The following is a 22,554-nucleotide window of genomic DNA, read 5'->3' as shown; positions in this document are numbered from 1 at the left end:
CCATTTCCTCCATGGTGGTGTGATGTCGGAGTTGGTATATTTAAGTAGGGAGAGTGTGGGGGGCACAGGCCCCCACTTTATTTTGTAGTTTTTTTTTTTTTTGTTTTTTTTTAATGGATCAGCAATTTTTGTTCCCTGGGAAAAAAAATCGGTGATCTGTTTGTTCGGTATTTTGTCTTTTCGTGGAATTTGGGCCGATTATATAGTGTTCGCAATGTTAAGCGCTCGCTTATATAATATAGTCCCAATTATATATACTAACTCCATGGCTACACCACAGTGAAGAAGGAGGAAACAGAAAGCACTCTGCCAGCTTGCACAGTTCAAGACATTGGGGAGAAACTCAATGTGACTTTAAACTTTAAAAATTAAACTCACTGATGGAAAAAAATGACTTATAACTATGCCATACAATTATAGTGAAAAAGAACTAAATGCCAAAACATGGGCTCACTTCATTGTTTCCAAAAATATAAGAAAAGGCTTGTTTCAGCTCCTGTCCTATACATACTAACCAGTGGAATGTATCATTTCTGATAAGACTCACCTCTTGAATATGAAGAAGTCATATAAAATATCCATAAATAAAAGCTTTGATCTTTTTCTTTTCACTGATATATTACAGCTGTCCTACACGCACACATACACACACACACACACACACACACACACACACACACACACACACACATACACGGCCTCCTCACAAGCCATGGTTAGACACTGTCACAGACAGGCTACATTCCCAGGCTTCCCATCCCCACTAAAAAGGCAATAACTTTCTATTTACATATCTGATATTTGTTTGGGTGAGTAGAAAAAAATGGCCATAATAATTTATTTCATCTTATTGCTGTCAAATACCTACCCTGTCCTCCAACAAGTATGTAATAAGGCATAAAGGGATAATTGTAGTATTAATTCCCACCCTAGGGTGTTGTGAGGCATGAGCCAGAAGAGTAATTGCCTTACAATCCCTCATCATGCAGTAATATTCAAATCATGCACATGCCCGAATGCCTTGTTGCACATATTAAATAGCAATCTGCTTTTTTTCCTTATTTTTTTCTTTTGCTGTTTCCATTTTACATTTAGTACTTTATGTATGATAATTATATGTTTTGTGGTATACTTTAATGGAAAATAGTTCCTCTATCCATTTTAATGACCCAATTGCTGTGCAGTTTTTTAACTTTTTAACTATGCGGAATTTTGGTATGAAATTTTATTTTCAGAGTTTTAAGGGACCATTTTGTTAAACTATTACATACTATTATGCAGTCCAGTTTATAAACAGGTGCGAGCACTACACGACTGGAAAGTGAATGAGTCTGGGCAGAGACTTGTGTATCAGTAACAAGGTACTACACAAATATATATACCGATTTCCTGGTAACACAGCCTCAATAATGTTTACAAGAGTAGTTATTTTGGTAGCAACTACAAGAACTGAAAGAAACATATATGAAGCAGTAATACTCCCCCATTTTTCAAGTTGGTTTAGCTGACAGTATGTTTACTGTACCCTAAAATACTCATGAAGGTAAATTGTTCTGGTGGTAATTGCCAAGAACTGAAAAACACATATATCTAAGTAGAAATGCTCTCCCAACCCCATAATTTTGCTTAAGTTAGCTTAATTGATGGTAAGCACTTTGCTTTTATTTGAGTTTCTGTGATACTTTTTATATGTGTTTTACTTATATTTTAATATGCATTTATATTCACTCAATATTTACTTGTACATGGCATTTTCAGATTTATCTCTTCCTTCAAACAATGCCTAGGAATATCCATTTTTCTGCATTAATGCATATGTTATGTGTGTGTGTGTGTGTGTGTGTGTGTGTGTGTGTGTGTGTGTGTGTGTGTGTGTGTGTGTGTAAATGTGCATGTATATATATATATTATATATATATATATATATATATATATATATATATAGTTTACTATCAAAAAATTTGAAGCAAACACTTCAGTCGAGAATCGGAATGTCAAATTCGGCAATGTCGAATGCCGAAACCCATCCATAGGTCAAATTTGGTTTGTGATTTGGCAGTCTCGGTGTTTGACAATGTGAGTTTTAAATTCTTTTGGTCGACCATATGTGGGTCGACCAAGTTCGTTTCGAATTTTTGATAGTAAACCATATAAATATATATATATATATATATATATATATATATATATATATATATATATATATATATATAAAATGTATTTATATATATATATATATATATATATATATATATATATATATATATATATAGGTTCATAGATAGATACTAGGCTATCGGCCTAAGGGCCTACGTAAGCCTAGCCAACAAGGTTCCCCAGCTTACGCCACCCAAGAAAGATATTTTCCTGTGCCACTGTCAAGCAGAGACACAGAAGTGATCCCCAGGGAGTATTTCCTATTTCCCATCCACTCATTAAGATTTTTCTTGAAGAGTGCTAATAAAGAACTTTGCTTAATATAGATGGGTAGCCTGTTCCAGAGCATGGGAAGTCTCTGGGACAGGAATCTATCCCTCCAGCATGTTCTGTTTATTGTGGTGACAAGACTTAGGTCCCTAGAGCATGTAGCTCGGAGGGATTGGAATTTCTTTAGGTGTAGCATGTCCAACAGCTCTGGGTTTGACATAGCTTTATATGTTAGGCAGAGATCACCTCGGAGTAGGCGATATGCTACGGAGTAAAGCTGGAGTTTCTTGAGATGGTCAGTGTAGGGCATTTGTTTGTGGCCAGTAATCCTCTTTGTGAGGTACTTCTGTGGCCTTTCCAGCTGCTGCAGATGTCTTGTGAGATACATTCCAATAGGGGAATTGTACTCTATAATGGGTCTAATGAGAGTCAAGTAGAGAGGAACAATGACCTCTTTTTTCCTGGATGAGAACCCTTTTATGATGAGGTGTGCCACGTAGAAGGACTTCCTGACTACTGTGGCAATGTGACTATCAAAGGAGAGACTACTGTCCACCCGGGTCCAAATGTCTCTTGTCACACATTCGGTGTTAAGTAGATTGCTGCTTATGTGGTAGTTCATGAAGGCAGAGTTTTTACCAAAGGGGATGACACTGCACTTTTTGGCATTGAGCTTAAGGCCATGACTCTGTCACCAGACATCTGTCTCAGCGAGGTCCTTCTGTAGGATGTCCATATCATTTGGGGACTTGACTATGGCTTCTAGTTTGCAGTCATCTGTGAACTTCATTAGCCAGAGGCCTTCTGTGTTAGCCTGTACTTCAGAGATGTAGATACCAAACGGGAGAGGTCCCAGGACTGAACCCTGTGGTACTCCACTTGTCACTGGTTTGAGGTCAGATTTGGAGTCTGGAACCTTTACAGTGTGGTAGGAAACAGGCTTACACTATTTTTTTTTTTATTATTTATTTATTTTTTTACAGAAAATGAGCTAAAACAGCAGCAAAAACAATTCACATGCAGTGCAAGCTAGCACACTTGAGTATGTAGCAATATTAGACCAAATATAGTTTTAAAAATGCAATTAAATTAAAAAGAACTAAAAGCAAGTGCAGAAGTGGTAAAGAGATGGGACTGGGGGAGTGTCCCAGATCAAATCTACAGTGGGGCGGGCAAGTGCAAAAGCCACCAAATTTAAACTACGAGCCAGAAATAGGGAGGATGGGTGGGGCAAAACACTTTCATCAGAGATCTGAAAATTTTTAAGCAACAATTAACAGTACAAACTCTAAAATCAAAAATATATACTTAGCTCTGTGTATTTCCAGATAGATTGAAAAGCAGTCTCTTGGAACACAGGTTCCAGCAATGAAATGCAGGCTGTTACTAACAGGTATGTGTGTATATATATATATATATATATATATATATATATATATATATATATATATGTGTGTGTGTGTGTGTGTGTGTGTGTGTGTGTGTGTAATCTGACTCCTGGGTTAAATTGGTTGTTTTGGGGATTTGTGTTTTTTCATGTTATTCATTTCCTGTCCCTTTTTGTATTGATCCATTTTTGTTTGTATAGTTTTTCTTTTCACTTTCTTCATGAGGTTATTTTTTTACCTTTTTACATGCATTTACTGGTTCTGATCAGCTAATATGATTACATCTGAGTTTTTATTACTTTTATTACTATAAACCATGTTTAATTTGTATGACATTCCTGGTTCCTGTTTTGTTATCTTTTTTATTATTTTGAACTTGGGTTGTTTATTTATGGTGTTTGATGTTGTTGTATCTTGATCTACTGTTTTTTTTTTTAATATTTCTGCATTTGATATTTTCCCTGCTAAATGAATTGTCAAGACAGTGACAGTCTTCTGAGTTTTGAAGTCTCCGAAGGAGTAGGGATCTGTTATCCCATGCATGAAACACATTTGATATACAGGTAGTTAAAACAAAGAGGGAGAAGGTCACACTGAAAAACCAATCAGTAAAACTAAATGAAAACTTCAGCCAAGCTAGAACTTCCAATGAGTGACCTCCCAAACCTCCTGTAACAGAGGCACATGGGATATATGCAAATGACCTCTCTTCCACACTCACCGTTACTCTGGACTGTTGGTCCCAATTACTTAAACTCATCCACCTTCGCCAGCTTTACTCCCTGCATCCTCACCATTCCTCTATCCTCCCTCTCATTCACACTCACATATTCTGTCTTAGTCCTGCTGACCTTCATTCCTCTCCTCTCTAGAGCATATCTCCACCTGTCCAGGGTCTCCTCAGCCTGGCCCGTACTGTCACTACAGTTCACAATGTCATCTGCAAACATCATAATCCATGGGGCCTCCTGTCTGATTTCGTCTGTCAAACTGTCCATCATCATTGCAAATAAGAAAGGGCACAGAGCTGATCCTTGATGTAATCCCACCTCCACCTTAAACGCATCTGTCACTCCCACTGCAGACTTCACCACTGTCACACTACCCTCGTACATATCCTGTACCACTCTTACATACTTCTCTTCCACTCCTGACTTCCTCATACAATACCACAACTCCTCTTTAGGCTCCCTATCATATGCTTTCTCCAGGTCCACAAAGACACAATGCAACTCCTTCTGACCTTCTCTATATTTCTCCATCAACACACTCAGAGCAAACAGCGCATCTGTAGTGCTCCTTCCTGGCATGAAACCATGCTGCTGATCACTAATCATCACCTCCCCTCAACCTAGCTTCCACTACTCTTTCCCATAACTTCAAGCTGTGACTGATCAGCTTTACCCCTCTGTAGTTACTACAGCTCTGCACATCACTCTTATTCTTAAAAATAGGTAGTAAAACACTTTTTCTCCACTCCTCAGGCATCGTCTGACTTTCCAAAATTTCATTAAACAATCTGGTTACAAATTCCACTGCCATTTCTCCTAAGCACCTCCATGCTTCCACAGGTATGTCATCTGGACCAACAGCCTTTCCATTCTTCATCCTCTTCATAGCTGTCCGTACTTCCTCCTTGCTAATCTGTTTCATTTCCTGATTCACTATCCCCACATCATCCAACCTACTCTCTCTCTCATTCTCTTCATTCATCAGCCCCTCAAAGTATTCTTTCCATCTGCTAAACACACTCTCCTCGCTTGTGAGCTTGTGTTATAGAATAGCTAAGCAGTGAAAATCCTTCCATAACAATACATAAAATGTTTCTTCAGTCTGTGCTATATGTAATTTTACTGTACTTTAAAGATATGTCACTTGAAGAACTTCTTCTAACTTATACATGGGTATCTTGTGACCCCAAGTACAAACTCTAGAAAGTGGAAGGAGCCTTAATTCTGATGGCAATGCAGATTTTGTTTGATGCACTTCCTAACACTGCTTAATGTTTTAAAGTCCTCTGAATATCATAGTTTGCCGTGTTTTCTGGTGTTATTGAATCTGTAAACCTCCTTGTTTTCTGATTCTAAAAGGCCACGTTCATCTTGCATCTTGTCTTGAATCAATGTCATAAACTGTGTGTACTTATATAAAATCAAAATCGGCCCCCTTGTTCATTCTACTTTTTTAATACATTTAACTCGTATTCTGTGAGTTTTTCAACTTTTCTCACATAATCCCTTTTATATGCAGTTTTATATCTTGTGTATCTCTAATGCTTTTTTTTACATGCCTGCTTTTCTTAGAAGTTACTTTTATTTTTCCACAAATAAAATCATTTCACTTTTATAAAAGTTATGCATCCTGCTTTTCCTTTCCATGGGACACACTGTTGTTCATAAGTAAGTATGAGGCTAGCTGCTCTTGTGAGTTATTTTAAGCCTAGCTAATTTCCCTTACAAAGGTGAGAATCAAACACTGTACCCTTTGTCTGTGAGGTAAGCATTTTAACCATTATACCAACCATGTTGTGGGCAGACAACATCCTTCAAAGTATCTTCAATCTTTATTTATTTATTTTATTTATTTAACATTTATTAACTGGGAAAGTGTAACTTGGAACAAAGCCAATTTTCAGTGGAGGCCTGGGGAGAAACACTCCAGATGCATGTCTTTGTAACATGGGAGGAAACCGGGGCGCCCAGAAGAAACCCTCTCGAACGCAAGGAGGACATGCAGACTCCGCACAGAAGGCACCCCAGCCAAGAATCAGACCAGAGAACCTCTTGCTGTAAGGAAACAATGCTACTGCTGCACCACTGCGACGTTTAATCTTTATTACATTCTTTCTAAACAAGTCTCTCTTATTGCTTGTTTTATTGTTATATTCCATGTTTTGAATTATATTTTCTTATCTTGAGCCTGTACTTTTATTTTATTATTATTCTTTTCTTCGCTGCTTTTATTTTTTTTGTCACTCTCCGAGAAATTATAGGGTCATTGCATAACTTAGTATAATCATGAGAGTAATGTCTGCCTCAGCTAATGCTTTTCTCCTGACTTAACCCCTTTGACAGTTCTGTGTGATATATGCTCTTATCTTTGCATCTAAGTCAGCAAAATTATCATTTGTATATATCAGTCGACTATTGACTATCTTGTACTACATTTCTGAATTTGCACATGCTAACCTGTATATTTTAAGGGGGTTAAATTATGTTATTAACTTATATTAAATTATAGAATATGCATTTCCCTCATCTGCCACTGCCACTTATATTTAGTACTCTTTCTCATCTGCTATATGTAAAAGTATTGTCCTTTTCTTTGATTTATTTTTTCTGAAACAATTTTTATTATAACAATACAAACTTTATAAAATATTTTAAAAAAATATAAACATAATGAAATACCGATATCAAGACTAAACAAATAATTGGGCCTAACCAGACTTCCTAGTTGACATTAAGAATATTTATCCAATAGCATTTTCAATTGTTCAGTTTTATCCAACACTTATAATTAATTATTTTACCTTTATATCATATACAAATTGTATTAAATTCTTTCTGGCATGCAATAGTAGTAAAATTTAGAAACTCACTAAAATTTGGAGCAGAATTATTTTTCCACTTCCTAATTATCACCTTCCTAGCAATAGCTAAAAGAGTCCAAACCAAAGAGCATTGACAATAATTAATACAATCAGGAACTGGTGCATTAGTTAACAATAAAGAATATACTGACTACACATTTATCAGACCACAATGCTCTAAAAAGGATTTAATATCATTCCAATATGTAATTTTTTTTACAATTAAAAAAATATGATACCAGTCTCCTTTAAAAGTCCTATTACATTTCCAACAGCTGTTATTATTAATTATGTATATTTCTTTTCTATGAGGAGTAAGATGCATTTTAAAAACATATCCCCATGAAGAAATCCAAAATGTATTTATTATTTATTTATTTTACATTTGTTGACCGGGATAGTCCGACTGGATATATCTCCATTTTCAGCGGAGGACCAGGGAGAAAAGCTCCAGATAACACAGATCGAACATAACAGATATGAGTCAAACATATTTACAAAGCTCTCTAGTAGGTACTCACAATATACACAGTGTGTAATAGTATACAAAAACAACAGGTTGCAACAAGCTATTATGAGCAAGAGATGCATACAATATTAATTTAAATAAGGCATTGAATAAGTAGTGATTAATCACGGTTAGTACAGGGACAAAGCCAGTGCTCTTTAAAATACTGTTTGAGGCCTTTTCTGAAGAGACTTAAAGAAGGCTCGAGGGTAAGGTTAGATGGAGGTGAATTCCTAGTTTTACCAACGATGTTGGCAAACAGGGAGTTGCCGGCTGAGTTAATGGCTTTGTGGGTTTGGACCAACAGTTAAATGAATGATCGTAGTTGCCTTGAATTACTGTATGGCTTTATGATATTTTTTGAGTGCAGGAGTATTTTCAGAGTAATACAGAATTTTGTAATACTATAAGCTGATTGAACAGAAGTAGGCTAGGCAGTTCTAGCCACCCGAGAAGACTGAGGTTTTGACAGTGATGTGTCCTATATTTTGAGCCTATGGCAAATCTGGAAATATGGTTGCAGCAGTGAGAGAGCTTATTAAGTTCAGTTTTGCTCAAATTGGAGAGTATGGGGGAGGCATATAGAAGGGTAGAGAGTAGGTGTGAGCTGATGATATTAAAGTAATAGGTTTAAGAATCAAATTCTTATTAAAAGCATTGTCTATTTCTTTTTAAATTATTTATAATGGTTTGAATATTAAAATTAATTTATCTAAGTTATGTAAATATATATTAGAATAGAAAATAAAATGAATAATAAGCTTTGGGATTTTTCTTTTATTTCTAATGTTTAGTCTATTAGACAATTGTTAAATCTGACCAATCATAGCTGCCTTTGTGGCTTTAAATGGTATGCCTGTCTGTGTTGTTGCTCACAATTAAGTTTGGCTTTGGTGTTATCCAGTTTTATTCTCACTGCGATTCCTGATTCATGCCAGTACATTGCTGAAATGGAAGCTTGCACTTTATGTGCTCAGTGTAATTCCAGAAAAGTCTTTTTGTTCTTCTTAGTTCATCATGTAAGCAGCAGATTTTTAAACTTGGGAGATAATACAGGAATGCATCTGTCAATATCATATAACTCATCTTTTTTCCTGTTATTAATTTTGTTCAGGAGTATATAGTCCATTGCAAGTATATTTGTGTTGTAATGTCTGAGGGTTTAGTTGTTATTGGTATTTTGGAGCTAACATAACCATTTACTTATGTGGCACCAACACCATGGAAATATGTCAAGAATGCAGTAGAGCCAGTTACTCCCTAACTATGGCCCAGTTGACCCAGGTTTGATTAGCAGTTCTATAAACTGACAGAGCAATAGGGAGGGATGGGTATGCCTATCCTGTTGGAGAGAGCATTCACTAATGATACTCCATTAATGGAGGTGTGGTCCAAGAAGGTGAGTTACCCTCTGATGAATCAATGAACATTTGAATCAGAGCAGGGAGTGGGTAGGGTATGCAACAGGAAAAAGAAAACAGGATGAAAGCAGAGATAGCCAATCCCCCAAGACATCCTTAGGCTAAATGACTGTTCCCAGTGATACTAAGTAAGTCAGTGGGGGTTAGGAGACAAGCTGGTAGACCTGGCATGGATATGAGACACTGGAGACCTGGCCAATGACAATGGTGTCCCAATGGGGACCAAAAGAATAAAAAATAATGCAGTATAGCTATGACCCGGTACACTGATTACTTCCATACCCTCAGACATTGAACATCAACACATATCTAGCCTGAGAGAATGCACCAACATATACAGCAAGAGGGCAAATGATCAAGTCATCAGGCAAAACATTTCATTGTCAGTTACAACTGTTCAAGTGGTGCTTTCTAGTCTGCATAAAGGGAGAATGCACTGATAGTACTCAACTCTCAAGTTCTTTATCAGGTGACCCATCAGGTTTTTGCACTAATGATTTTTACATGTGACAACCAGGATTCAGAACTATAGCAGTGGTTTGGTAAAATTTTGTCAAGACTGTAGACATGAGAAGAACCTCCACTTCTACAAAATCTCCAAGTCCATGTAACCCAAGTAACAATATAACAGTTTTTGGATTGCACTGTGAAAGCACACTTCAGTAAACAGTTTCTAACATTAAAGGCAGTAATGCTTTTTGCTGTTGTATTTGTGTCTGCAGTATGTGAAACCACTGGTTCCTGCTAACTGAGTCCAGAATAAATTCAAACTAGCATTGTAGCTAGTGACTGGGAAAATGACATAAATATATCAGTAACTGCTGGAAATGATTTTACGGCAAGATTATGGAAATCTTTAAGTTCATAGGTTCATAGGTGTTTACTAGGCTAATGACCACAAGGGTCTTTTTAAGCCTAGTCATGCATCCCAAATCTCTGACAAGTTCTGATACCCTTGATAACTGTAAGCATGGGCCTGGAAGACAAACCATTTACAGGTTACCTGTTTGCATTACAGATATAGATGCCAAATCAGGGATGAATTTCTGGTTTCCCATCCAATTGTCCAGGTTGCACTTGAATTGGGTTAGGGAGGAACTCTGCTTCACATGGGTGGGGAGCCTGTTCCATAGACAAGGTAGTCTCTGGGATACCTACCTGTCTCTCCAGCAGGTCCTATTTATATCACAGGTAAGGTTTAAGACTTTAGAACTGGTAATTCTGGTACAGTTTGTTTTCTGGATATGCGGGAGGACCATCAGAATTGGCGTCTGACAATGGCCTGTATGCCAGACATAGATATCCCCTCAAAAGCCTGTAGGAGACCGAACACAGGGACAGGGCTTTGAGGCGGTCTGCAAAGGACACATTACTTATGCCCTGTATTCTTTTAGTAAGGAACCTCTGTGGACATTCCATTTATTGGATATACCTAGTTAGATACATACCAAAGGGGGCATTGTACTCAATGAGAGGTCTGATGAATGCCGAATACATTAAAACAATGACTTTCTTGGACTTAGATACCATACCCTTGCTTATAAGTTGTGCAGCATAGAATGATTTCCTCACCACTGTAGACACATGATGATCAAAGGCTAGATTACTATCTATGTGTGTCCCTAAGTCCCTGACTAGTGCATCAGCTCTAAGGGGTGTGTTGTTAATATGATAGTTACCAGGGATGATTGACTTCCCAAAGGATATTATTATGCATTTGTTGGCATTTAATTTTAGTACATGGTTCTGGCACCAATTGTTTGCCTGTATCAGTCAATGGAGAACATTTGCGTCAGTGTGAGATTCAATGACAGCTCCTAATTTGCAATTGTCTGCAAATTCAGTCATCCAGAGACCACTGACATTGACCTTGACTTCTGAGAAGTAAATCCCAAATAGCAGCAGTCCAAGGACTGATCCCTGAGGGACTCCACTTGTGACTGGCTTCTTTAGAGGTGGACTCCTCAACTCTTAACTTCCTGGTTCCTGTCTGTGACCTAGTTGGCTATCCACCGGGTGACATACGAGTTTGTACTTAACCTTTTGAGTTTGTCAACAATGCCCAAGGTGGGGTGTTGTGTTAAATGCCTTAGCCAGGTCAAGATATGCAGTGTGAACGATTCTGCCCTCACCCATTGCTTTGGTGACCTTCTAAAAAAAAGTCCAGCAGGTTGAGTAGGCATGATCTGCCCTTGACAAAACCAAACTGGGTTGGGTCCAGTGTCTGGAGATTTACTATATCTCTATTGATAATCTCCATGATAATTCTTTCCATGACTTTACATACAAGACTAGTGGGGCTTATGGGTCTGTAGTTTCCAGGGTCTGTAGATGGCCTAACTTTGTGCAGAGGGATGACTGTTGCCTTTCTCCATTCATGAGGCACAAAGCCTGTTTGGAGGCTACAGTTAAATAGTAATTCCAGAGGCCCTGATAGGTAATGTTTTATGCAATTTAGAAGGCATCCTGGGATATTGTCTGAGCCCATTGATGCAGTGTTCTTGGTCTTAGAGAGAGCATTAAGGACCTGTTACCCAGTGATAGTAGGGGGGAGTTATATCTGATGATATTTCCTGAGGGAAGGTCGAGTGGGGGAGAGGGAGGAGTAAAGTTGGAGCTGAATTCATCAGTTAGCAGGTTTGTTATATCTTCTAGCTTAGTATAGGTGGCGCCATTTACAATGAGCTGTGCACACAATTGTGTATTGCCTTTGAGAAATACACGCTGCCCTTGTAGTGGGAATACAAATAATAACCCTAGTTAAGTGTAGTGGAATTAATCTATTCAAAACAAATTAGGATTGGACTCTTTATTTAATGTATTTAATATAATCCAACAAACTACCTAATATGAAAAGTAAAATTCTATTGAGAACTTAAGTAAAAGCAGCTAAAAAGACCTAAGAATGTAAATTATTCAGGTATATCAAAAAACAAAACAAACAAAAAAAAAAACAGAAAGGTCTTTTATGGATATGTTAGGAATGTTACAAATGGAATGTCCAGTATAACTTTCATCATGGAAGGAAACAGTCTAATAATGGACAGTGGCAGAATAGTTGTATAGAAGCTTTTTTTGTTATATAAGTTCTACCCAAATTAGATATGTGACTTCTATGGAGGATCTAAGTCAAGAGTGCCCATAATAGCCAAGAAATTGGACCAGTATGATTAATACAATTATGAAAAATCAGCTGCTGGCCCTGATGGCTTCTGTGGTCATTCTCTAAGCAAAATTAAGAGTTCATTCATATCATGTCTGACATTATTGTTTCAGGAGATGATTTCTGTCTTGTGGTTTGAAATGGTCATTGTAGTGCTATTACATAAAGGTGAGAATTCCAGTCATCCATGTAACTATATGTCAATTCGTTTTACCCGTATCATAGGAAAATGCTTTGAATATTCCATTATAAAAATTATTCTACCAGACATTTTAATGGCTGTTGATATAGATCAACATGTTTTTTTGTTTGTTTTTAAGTCAGTTTTGGACAGGCTTCAGTGTTGAATTTCTTTCTTTCTTTCTTCTACGTCTACTTTATACTCAATTGTTGTTGATTCCATGAGCAAAGGTGTGAAGTTGATGTGAGTTACCTAGCTCTTGTAATATCATTTTATATGGTTCCAAAAAGTACAGTCTAAATAGTATTTCAGAACAGAAAGTTGATGATTTCATTATTACATGGATTGCTAAGTGGTACAGGAATAACATATCCAATGTTAGAAGCAGAAACACAACTTCTTGCCCACCATGATTAGTAATGTTGGTCCACAAGAGTAATTACTTGGCCCCTTCTTATTTAATTAACATCCAGACACCGACTTTATAATGTTGCTATAAAAATTCCTTGTTAAACTGCAAATTGAGTATTTCACTGGTTTTTGTATCCGTTCCTTCAAAGGTACATATACACAAAGGTTAGAAAAAATTCAGAAACGATACACCAAAATATTTTTGCTGTGAAACTGGTATAATATTTGGAATGGCTCGCACTCACTAAACTACATTCTGTGTATTACATATTACTCACAGGGATCTGATATTAACATACAAATGTTCTAATCTTCATTTAGTTCATCTGCTTCCAGGAAGTTGTTTGTCAACTTATTTGCTTCCTACTTTGAATTTGCTCTGAACATGAGATCATACCAAGGTGTAGCATACTGTTTATGGTCAGTTTTTCATAAATGCAATTTTTGATTTGTGCAAATTGCTATGCGTTAAAGTACATACGATCATGTTAGTGGCCTTCGAGAATGTATTGTATTGGAATTGTCGAACTTATATAAAAATAAAGCTGCATTTGTTCTTAAATAATGGCTTCAGAATATTGTTTAGAACAAGGATACATATGTTATGAAAGATTTTGTAATGCATGGAACACTGCAATTACAATCCAATATCATGAAAAAGGCAAACCAGTTAAGTACTTCTATAGCACGAGACCCAGTATTAACAAATGTTAATCACCCTTACTTCACTTGTTAACATTGGGTATTGAGCTAGACTTACTGGCCAGCAAATAACAACATTAAAAACTGATTTCTTTCTGCCTGATGTCCATGTTAGCAATCTTCCCTGTCCTTTTTTTACTTTCTTACCCTAATGTAAGACAAAATGTCATGCTGTCTTTTTGACTACACTTGCTAAGTTCTTTACGGCCTTGAAAGACAGCAGACACTTAGCACTGTAACTATTAGTATATGGAGAAGATTACGTTTCATGAACTACAAAGAATTATGATCGGGTCTCCAACTGCCACCCTAAATTATGTGCTCTCAGCATAGATGTCAAGACTCACCTCTCAAGCTTTGCTCTTGAGGTGCATTTTTTGGCATCCATATCTCGAAAACATAATACCAAGGTCATGATCAGAGCCCATCACATAGTCCTCTATATTAAGGCTCTGGTTGATCACTGTGTCCTGTAAATGACTGCATTTCTGCTTCATGATGGGATACTCTGAGAGAGAGTCCAATTAAGGTAGAGTCAGAATTTTTTTTTTCATTTATATATGTATTCTACTATCCATAATTATTCTTATTTACATCCAGTTTTCTAAAATGAGTATTTGTAGCTGTCTAACACATTTTATTATTTCCCAGGCCCTTATGGTACATTTTGGTATAATTTGCATTGGTGTATTGCCAGTTACATCCACAGGCATCAGACAGAAAGAAATCTGCTGTAATTCTACAAACTTTATTAAATCCTGACAGGTGTGCTTCCTTAATCATCCATAAAGGAACCTTGAATGAAAAGAAATTTGTTTTGAATTATAATAATAAGAAAATGCTTTGCAAAAGTGACTCCATCAACAACACTGGTACCTAATAATTCTACATAATCCAAAAATAAAAATGGTGATTATTTTCATGTAATTAAGCTATAAATTCACATCCTGAATGAACTAGACATTTTGGTTATGTTTGGGGTTGGAGACTAATACTGCAGTGTGGCAGTTCTGAAAATGTATAATATCAAAGAACAAGCAAGATATAAAAGCAGAAAGACAAATACAGAAAGATGAACCCAAAACACTACAGGTTATTTATGCAAGTACAACAAATTGAACTACAGAGTACTAATGTAGTAGAGTGTATTTATGCTTAAAGCCTTTACAAGTAAGAATTTATTGCTGAGTAAATAAATTATAGGGTTGTATGATGGATGCAAAACTAAGCATGAGAATAGCCTGTGATCTATTGATGCTGTGCAAGCATTATGTTAAAAGAAAAATAAACATTTTTCTAAACAATGTTTTTTTCCCCAAAGGACAAGCACCAACGAAGGTTAAAAGCAAAGAAGTCAACAGTAATCCTTTGTGGTTCCTCCTTGCATTTATCTTCTTCATCATCAGCTTACTTCTTTTGATCACTATCATTGCCTTGGCCATAACCTGTGAGTATTTATTAAAATTCATGCATATGATGGCAAAGAGCATTGAGCAATCATGAGCACTAATTGGTCAGTCGGTGACTGAGACTGTATGGTTCGCATAGTCAAGACACTTAAAATATATAGGAAAAGTATATAATTTGGGTGATATAAATGCCAACAGCAAATCACTATTCTGGTGATTTAGAGGATTTCCTTAAATTACATTTAATCTTGCTGTTCTTCTTCTTTTGGCTTTTCCTGGTTAGGGGTCGACACAGTGGAACTCTGGTCCGCTAATTATTGGCAGTAGATTTTTATGGTGCAGAGCTGCCAGCTCAACGCCCAACCTTCAACGAAGGCACTCCCATTCACGCATGTCTTCCAACACCACTCAACCATGGGGAGGGCATGCAGACTCCACATAGAAGGTGCTCCAGCCAAGAATTGAATGGGAGAACCTCTTGCTGTGAGGCGACACTACCGCTGCACCACCGCGGCTTCACTTAATCTTGTACTGTGCTCAAAACATAAATACACTTTCTATATAAATACCATTGTAACTATTTCTACAATTCTAAAGCATGACATTAGAATACATTTTTCTGCATTCCATTTTTGAGAGTATGTCAACTATGGGGATGGCGCAGGTAAGTTAAGTGCCAGGGAAAACTTTCCTGGAGGCCTAAAGTAAATAGTAAAGATGAACTGATTTGAGAAGATTATCCACTGAGGTTGCAAAGCTTAGATGCACATTGCATTTATTTAGATTGTATACTTGTGTGAATTTTCCTTCAATTTTATATTTCATCTGCCGGGTTTACTGCAGTGATTTCATTTCTTATGCCTATTTGGACCTATTATTTCCATTCCCCCACCTGTGGAAAATGTAGCCAATGTATGTTTTATGAGTACTGCTATAATAGCAAGTAGCATTGTATTGACTAAATATTAACATGATGACCTGCAATTCTCTCTTAAAAATGCATTACCTGATTTTGCAAGACCCTACATTTGTAAAGCTATAAAGCAATTAAAACAAGACAACCAGAAACCATTTATAAGGGTATCCCATGTACCCCTGATATGGCAAGCTTTGCCTGCCACATCCCAGCTATTTATTTATACTAGCTTTGACATTGCTGTACGCAGACATAGGGTAAATTCATCAAAATACTGCAATTGCAGACTTTGCTCCAGAAATTATACTTTATTTCTACTTTTCTGATGATCACAGTTAAGATCCTCAGAATTAAATTGAGACACATCCCAAAACTAAATGTTACAACCTCAAAGTTAGAATAATTATTTCAGTGAATAACGGGATGAAGTCCTTTCCTGGAGACTATGTGGAAATAGATCTCTTAAGAAGCTGTTGCCTCACTTTTCTTTCTGTGGTTGTTGTCAAATAAAGAGAAAGCAAGCTCTTGACTTAAATCATATAAGAATATGATGCTTCACCAGAATACATAGCAGCATTTTATGTGATATTGTATACTGATGTGTACAACAAGGTAGTTTTCTTTTTTTTTTTATATTAGTCTGGATCTGTTATCCGCTGTGGCGACCTAACGAAAAAAAAAAGAAGAAGAAGAAGAAGTCTGGATCTGTTACTTCTGACTATGTGTTTATCACTATATATTTATATAAATCTATTTGCATACAACTCTTTATAAATGTTTAATGCCGTTTCTTATGTGGCCCATGTCACAGTTGAAAACAGTCCTTGTACCTGTTCACTTAACCTATGAAATGAAATAAATAAATATTCTTTCTAGCAGCATGTGCAACCAGGGAGTTTGGCTCCCAGAGAGTATCAAAAGAAAGTGTAGTGAATTCCAAGATGACTACGCTTTAAGTAACAGCTTAATTCTGCCTCTCCCAGTCTGAAAACAGAAACTTAGCAAAGAAGGCCAGTGGACCTAGATTTCTGGGTAAATTTCAGTGCCTGGCTAGTAAGTGCACTGCCTGGATGCCAGGAAAAAAGAAATATAAAGGATCTGGAAGAAAATCAGCTACAAAAGGTGAGAAAGAAGCATAGACTGAAAGGAGTTCTGCAGTGGTTCAACAAGAAGCACTACAAGTTCCAGACATGACTTCTAGTAATGTACAAGAGAGTATAAAGCAGCTGCACACAGACCTGGTTAAAATAAACACTGAAGGAGTATCTGAACACAAATAATCAAAAGCTGGAAAAAAATGGAAGAAGGTTTAAGCAGATATTCAGATAAGATAGCCGAACTGTAAAACTCAGGGGCTGAAATGAAGGAAAAGGCTGGCTGAATATGAAACTGCACAAGAAGAGATGTTTCCAGAAATAATAGAATTAGAAGACAGCGCACGTAGGGAAAACCTGAGATTTTATGCTGTACCAGAGAAGGTGGAAGGAAAAGATTATATTAATTGCATAAAAGCACAAATAAGTAACTAGACTTGTATTCCACAACAGAAACTGTTAATTGAAATGGGCACATTGTGTGTATGCTCCAAATCTTGTTACTGAAAAACAACCTAGACATTTAGTAGTAAAAGTGCAGTCTTATTGACAGAAGGAGCTGATTCTGACAAAACTGTGGCAGAAAGATAATGTGCTAAAAGTGGGATATAGTAGAGTGTTTGTGGAGAAGGGGATAGTAGAGTGTTTGTGAAGACTGATTACTCAGTGTACACCAGGCAGAAGAGGAGTAAATATATTCCATTGTTTAGGAAATGTCGAAAAGCAGGCATGACATTCAAACTGCTGTACACCAGCCATCTTCAAAGTGTTTTCTCCTGGAGGGGCAAAATCATTTTTTGATGAAGTACATGCTAAGGAGGGAATACAAAAGTTTGTCCAACAAAGAGTGAGCTGTGAATCAGAAGGAGCTTCTGCTTTATGTTGTCTTGGTTATAAGGACTACAGGGAAACTGATCCTGTGAAATCTTTTCCACTGTTTCAATTTCCTGAGAAAAGGAAGAAAACATAAGAATTGACTAGAAGAATCTGGAACATGTTGGAAATGAAACAGAGGCAGGATTTGGGAGATGGAGATGAACAGGATAAAAGTTAGTAACTTGGAAATCTACAACTCTGGGATGATAAAGCAATATATTTGTGGGACATGACAGACAGGAAAATCTGAAAACATTGAACTTCCTCAGACTTTGTTAAACTTGTGGGGAACTTTAAAGCTTATTCCCTGCTTCATGTTATTAATGTTTGGAGAATAAAATCAGTTACCTGCAAACAAACAAATGTGGGATTACAAAGCAATAATTATATTTGTGAAACATATCAGAACAACAGGATTTGGAAATATTGGATTTTTGTGGACTTTGCTAAATTTGTAAGGGACTCTAAAGCATATGCCCTACATTATGTCATTAAGCTTTGGAGAATTACTTTGGTGAGGGGAGGAGAAGGGAGAAAGTCAGCTGTAAGTAAAACAATTTTTTTCTCTTAATGGTAATATTTAAATGTTGCATGATTTTCTTAGTAAGCTATGAAGTAAAGTTTTTTTTTCAATTCTTTTTTATTGTAATGGAGATATTAATATAAACAGGTACTTTTGGTTTTATTTCCTTTTCTCCCTTCTTCTCTCTTTTTACCTGTTCAGTTTTAAGAGATGTAGGCACTGCAATGTGAGAAAAAAAGGAGAAAGGAAGGGCCTAGTTGAGAGATCATGGCAAAAGAAAAATTAGTGTACTTTTTCTAATGCTTGCATAGGCAAATAATTGGGTTAACCTTCAGATTTACTCAGCAAAAGGTATATTACAAAACATGTAAATGGAAAAGAATATTGAATATTATTAGACTTTTTTTTTCTGGTAAACAAAGTATCCTTAGCAGTTTGTGTCTGGTTTGCATGTCACCAGAAGACAAAGAGAAATGGCTTGGAGAAAAATTTTACTGAAATCTTTCAAATGTTTTCTTAGCTGGAAGGGCTAATAAAGATAAGACAAAAATCAAATAGCATTTATTAAATGCATATGCTGTGTCATGTGTCTTAGCATGAATGACCTTTCTTTTTTGCTGTCTCTAGCCTGTGGGGGTGGATATCATTTTAGAATGTTTGTTCTTATTATCTGCATAGTTGTATGTGTTATTATTAAGTTATTAGGTTTTACACAGGTATTGGGGGTATATTTTTGTTTGAGGGTTTTCAATAAAACAAAAAATTCTGTAAAATGGAGATGACAAGAAATAATTCTATAAAATATTAACCTGCCAAATCGTACATGCATTGAATGCAAAAGCTGGAACCATACTTATAACAAAAAAGCTGTTATACATAAATACAGGGAAGAATAATCCCTCAGGAACATGATTCTTATTATAATGTGTTTACATGATAATGGGCTCACTAAAAAATATAAAAAGAAAGAGTAGTGAGTTATATTATAAAATTTAGAGTGCAAGTAGCTATGCTCCAGGAGATACACTTGGAAAGAACTAAACATGTGAATTTGATAAAGAAAGGTTTTCGAGGTGGTTATTCAGAATAATATCTGGGGCAAAGGAAGACAGGAGTACTTATATTAATTGCAAGAGGTGCTTTAATAGTAATGGAAGAAAATATAAAAGTCAATAATAGAAGATTTATAGTATTAAGGGGCTACTGGCAAGGGAGAAGGATAACACTGGCATGTATTTATATTCCACTGAAAACTGCTATAATGGAACTTAAAAAAATTCTGGGAGAAATAATCAGTTTTTACCAAGGAATATTACTTATAGGTGGGACTGGAATTTGATTTGCAACAGTGAAGACGTGTCTGCGGGGGGCAGAAGGAAAATTTTAACAAAGGAGGATAGATTTTTAAAGATATTTATGAAAACATTTGGCATGGAAGATGTGAATTCACTACTAGGAGTTCGGACTGAAATTACATACTATTCTCCAAGATACAAAAACTGGACTATGCAAGACAGAATATACATTCACAGGAACACGTGCAGTTAATTGATGGTCTTGATATGCACCTGATAACTATTGCATATCATGCATCAATAACAATTAAAATAAACCCCCCGGATAATGAAATAAAAATGAGACAGTGGCGCTTTGCAACCTATCTGTTGAAAAGAGAGGAATTTAAGGAATGGGCAGTGGAAATTATTCAGGCACTATTAGAGAAGATAGAAATTTCTTCTGGAAATATAGCTAGGGAGTGGGATAAAATTAAAGTGGAATTTATATATAGGGTGGAATGAAAGAAAGGGAGATATGGTTAAGAAGTAACAAGAATTACTTAGAGGGACTGACAAGTGTTAAAGTACTGCAAAATAGGGGGAATCTCACAGAACAAGAAGAGGAGCAACTGCAGAATGCTAAGCAGAAAATAAGTGAATACCTCAATAATATGCATGAGTTTAAAAATATTGCTGTTAAGCAACTGTTTTTGATAACAAGCCTAGAGCACAAAAACTTTAAGCACAATGACTCAGGCAACAGAAAATAGAAAGGGCTGTCACCAAGCTTAAGGAGCCTAAAACAAGGAAGATAACAAGCAGAAATATTGGAAATATTTTGAAACTTTTATGAAAGTCTGTATGAAGCAGAGAAATATGGAAATCAATGTTGTATCTTTTGGCTTGCAGGCCTTTGCGGGGTTGCCACAGAAATATGGAAATCAATATAGGGTATAAATGGAAATGTTTATGGAAGAATTAAATATACCCAGACTAGAGATAGATAAGGCTCAATTACTAATAGTTAGGATAGTGGGAGATGAGATAAAATGGTGATGTATAACCAATCTACAGGAAAGTCCCCAGGAATAGATGGTATTCCTGTGGAGGTTTAGAAGCTAGAAGAAAAAAACTGATAAAGATCTGAAAGGTTTTGTTTAACAGTATTTTAAGAGGAGGAGCAGTACCAACATCCTGGAAGAAAGTGGTAGTAGCTGTAATACCTAAAGAGGATAAAGCTCCATCAGATCCAGCTTCATACAGGCCCATTTTAATACTAAATCATGATTATAAAGTGTTTATGTCTATAATGGCAAAATGAATGGCAAAAGTGATGTCAAAATTGATAGCTATGAATCAGTGTGGTTTTGTGGAGGACAGGCAAGCATTTGACAACATTAACAAAACAGCAATGATCCAGATGGAAGCAGAATGTAAAAAAAAAAAAAAAAACTCTGTCTTGATGCAGAGAAAGCATTTGACAGAGTAAGCAGGTACTTTATGAGCAGAGCAGTGGAAGCATTTGCATTCCCTGAAAAAAATATAAGGTTGATTAGGAGAATATATGAGAAATCTGAGGCAAAAATTAAAGTGGGTGAGGTCCTCTGTGATAATCTCTGTTGAGCAGAGGAACCAGGGAGGGGTGTCCTCTCTCCCCTTTGTTGTTTGCATTATATTTAGAACTACTGGTGAAGTAAATAAGGGACTCAGAAATTCAAGGATATAGTTGGTGTGAAGAAACTGAAAACACTGTCATCTGTGTTAACTTGTCTGGCAGGAGATTTGTACATATTCTCAGATTAACTTGTATTGTATGTCAGCATGCCTAATTGTGAAAATGTAAATAAGTTTTAAAATGTTGAGTATTTCCCTGTTTAAACAGAATGTTTAAAGAATCTGTCACTGCTTTGATACATTTTTAACTGTGTATGTTTGAGAGGGACATTCTAAGGTACAAACTGTGGAGAATTAGCTGAACAGTGAATGATGTCATTAGAATGTTCCTGGTTGCTAAGAGATTATTTAAACAGCTGATTGACGGAAAAAGATTTTTTTTCAAACAGTTGACTATTTGAAATTAGACAGTTGAGACTGCAGTTTGTCAAGTGCTGAGCAGTCAGTAGGCACCAAGAAAAGAGAACTCACCAAAAAAATTGTAAGCTTGCCTTGGCCTTGCTATTATATCTTAGAGTAGATCAGGGATAGTATTATTTAGTTAGATCGGGAACATTTAGTTGTTAAGATATAGTTTTTCTTAGAATAATATACTTCTATCCTGCAGTTTGATTTTACATTTCTGGTGATTGAATTCTGGTGTTTATTGCGAGTTACTGATTTGCAGTCTTGTAATCATTTTGCTTATTATTACATTTTTCATTACTTTACATTGTGGCTGGATTCCAGTGTTTTTCTTTAGAGATTAGAGAGTGCTTCTACCTGTTTGATACTCCCCAGGTCACCTCAAAGGCCTGGCTGTTGTGGTCATAGCTATCATTTATTTTGATAATTAATTTTCATAATTGGGCACCCCTTTAAAAGAGCATGAATGATTGGTGGCAGTGTTACTGTAATATTTTGGGAAAGAGACACAGCTGGAAATCTGTGTCAGACTTTCCCACAAGTGCTTGGATGTGTGAGATTTAAATATACTTTGAGCATAAGTGTAT

At 36.3% G+C, this 22,554-nt stretch overlaps 1 protein-coding gene across 1 annotated transcript in view; it reads left to right on the top strand.

Moving 5' to 3' along the window:
- LOC122808711 (CD209 antigen-like protein C) overlaps positions 1-22,554 on the top strand; it is a 464,731-nt gene that overhangs the window by 4,691 nt on the left and 437,486 nt on the right. Inside the window, exon 2 of the mRNA XM_044079699.1 lies at positions 15,115-15,240. Within this exon, the coding sequence (XP_043935634.1) occupies positions 15,115-15,240 (126 nt within the window). The remainder of the gene's footprint in view (positions 1-15,114; positions 15,241-22,554) is intronic.

Source organism: Protopterus annectens, chromosome 8.part0, assembly GCF_019279795.1.
Source record: "Protopterus annectens isolate FY-2018-M chromosome 8.part0, PAN1.0, whole genome shotgun sequence".
In the NCBI taxonomy this organism is placed as follows: Eukaryota; Metazoa; Chordata; order Ceratodontiformes; family Protopteridae; genus Protopterus; species Protopterus annectens.
Note: the sequence above shows the minus strand (reverse complement) of the source record. Positions and strands in the feature narration are given on the sequence as shown.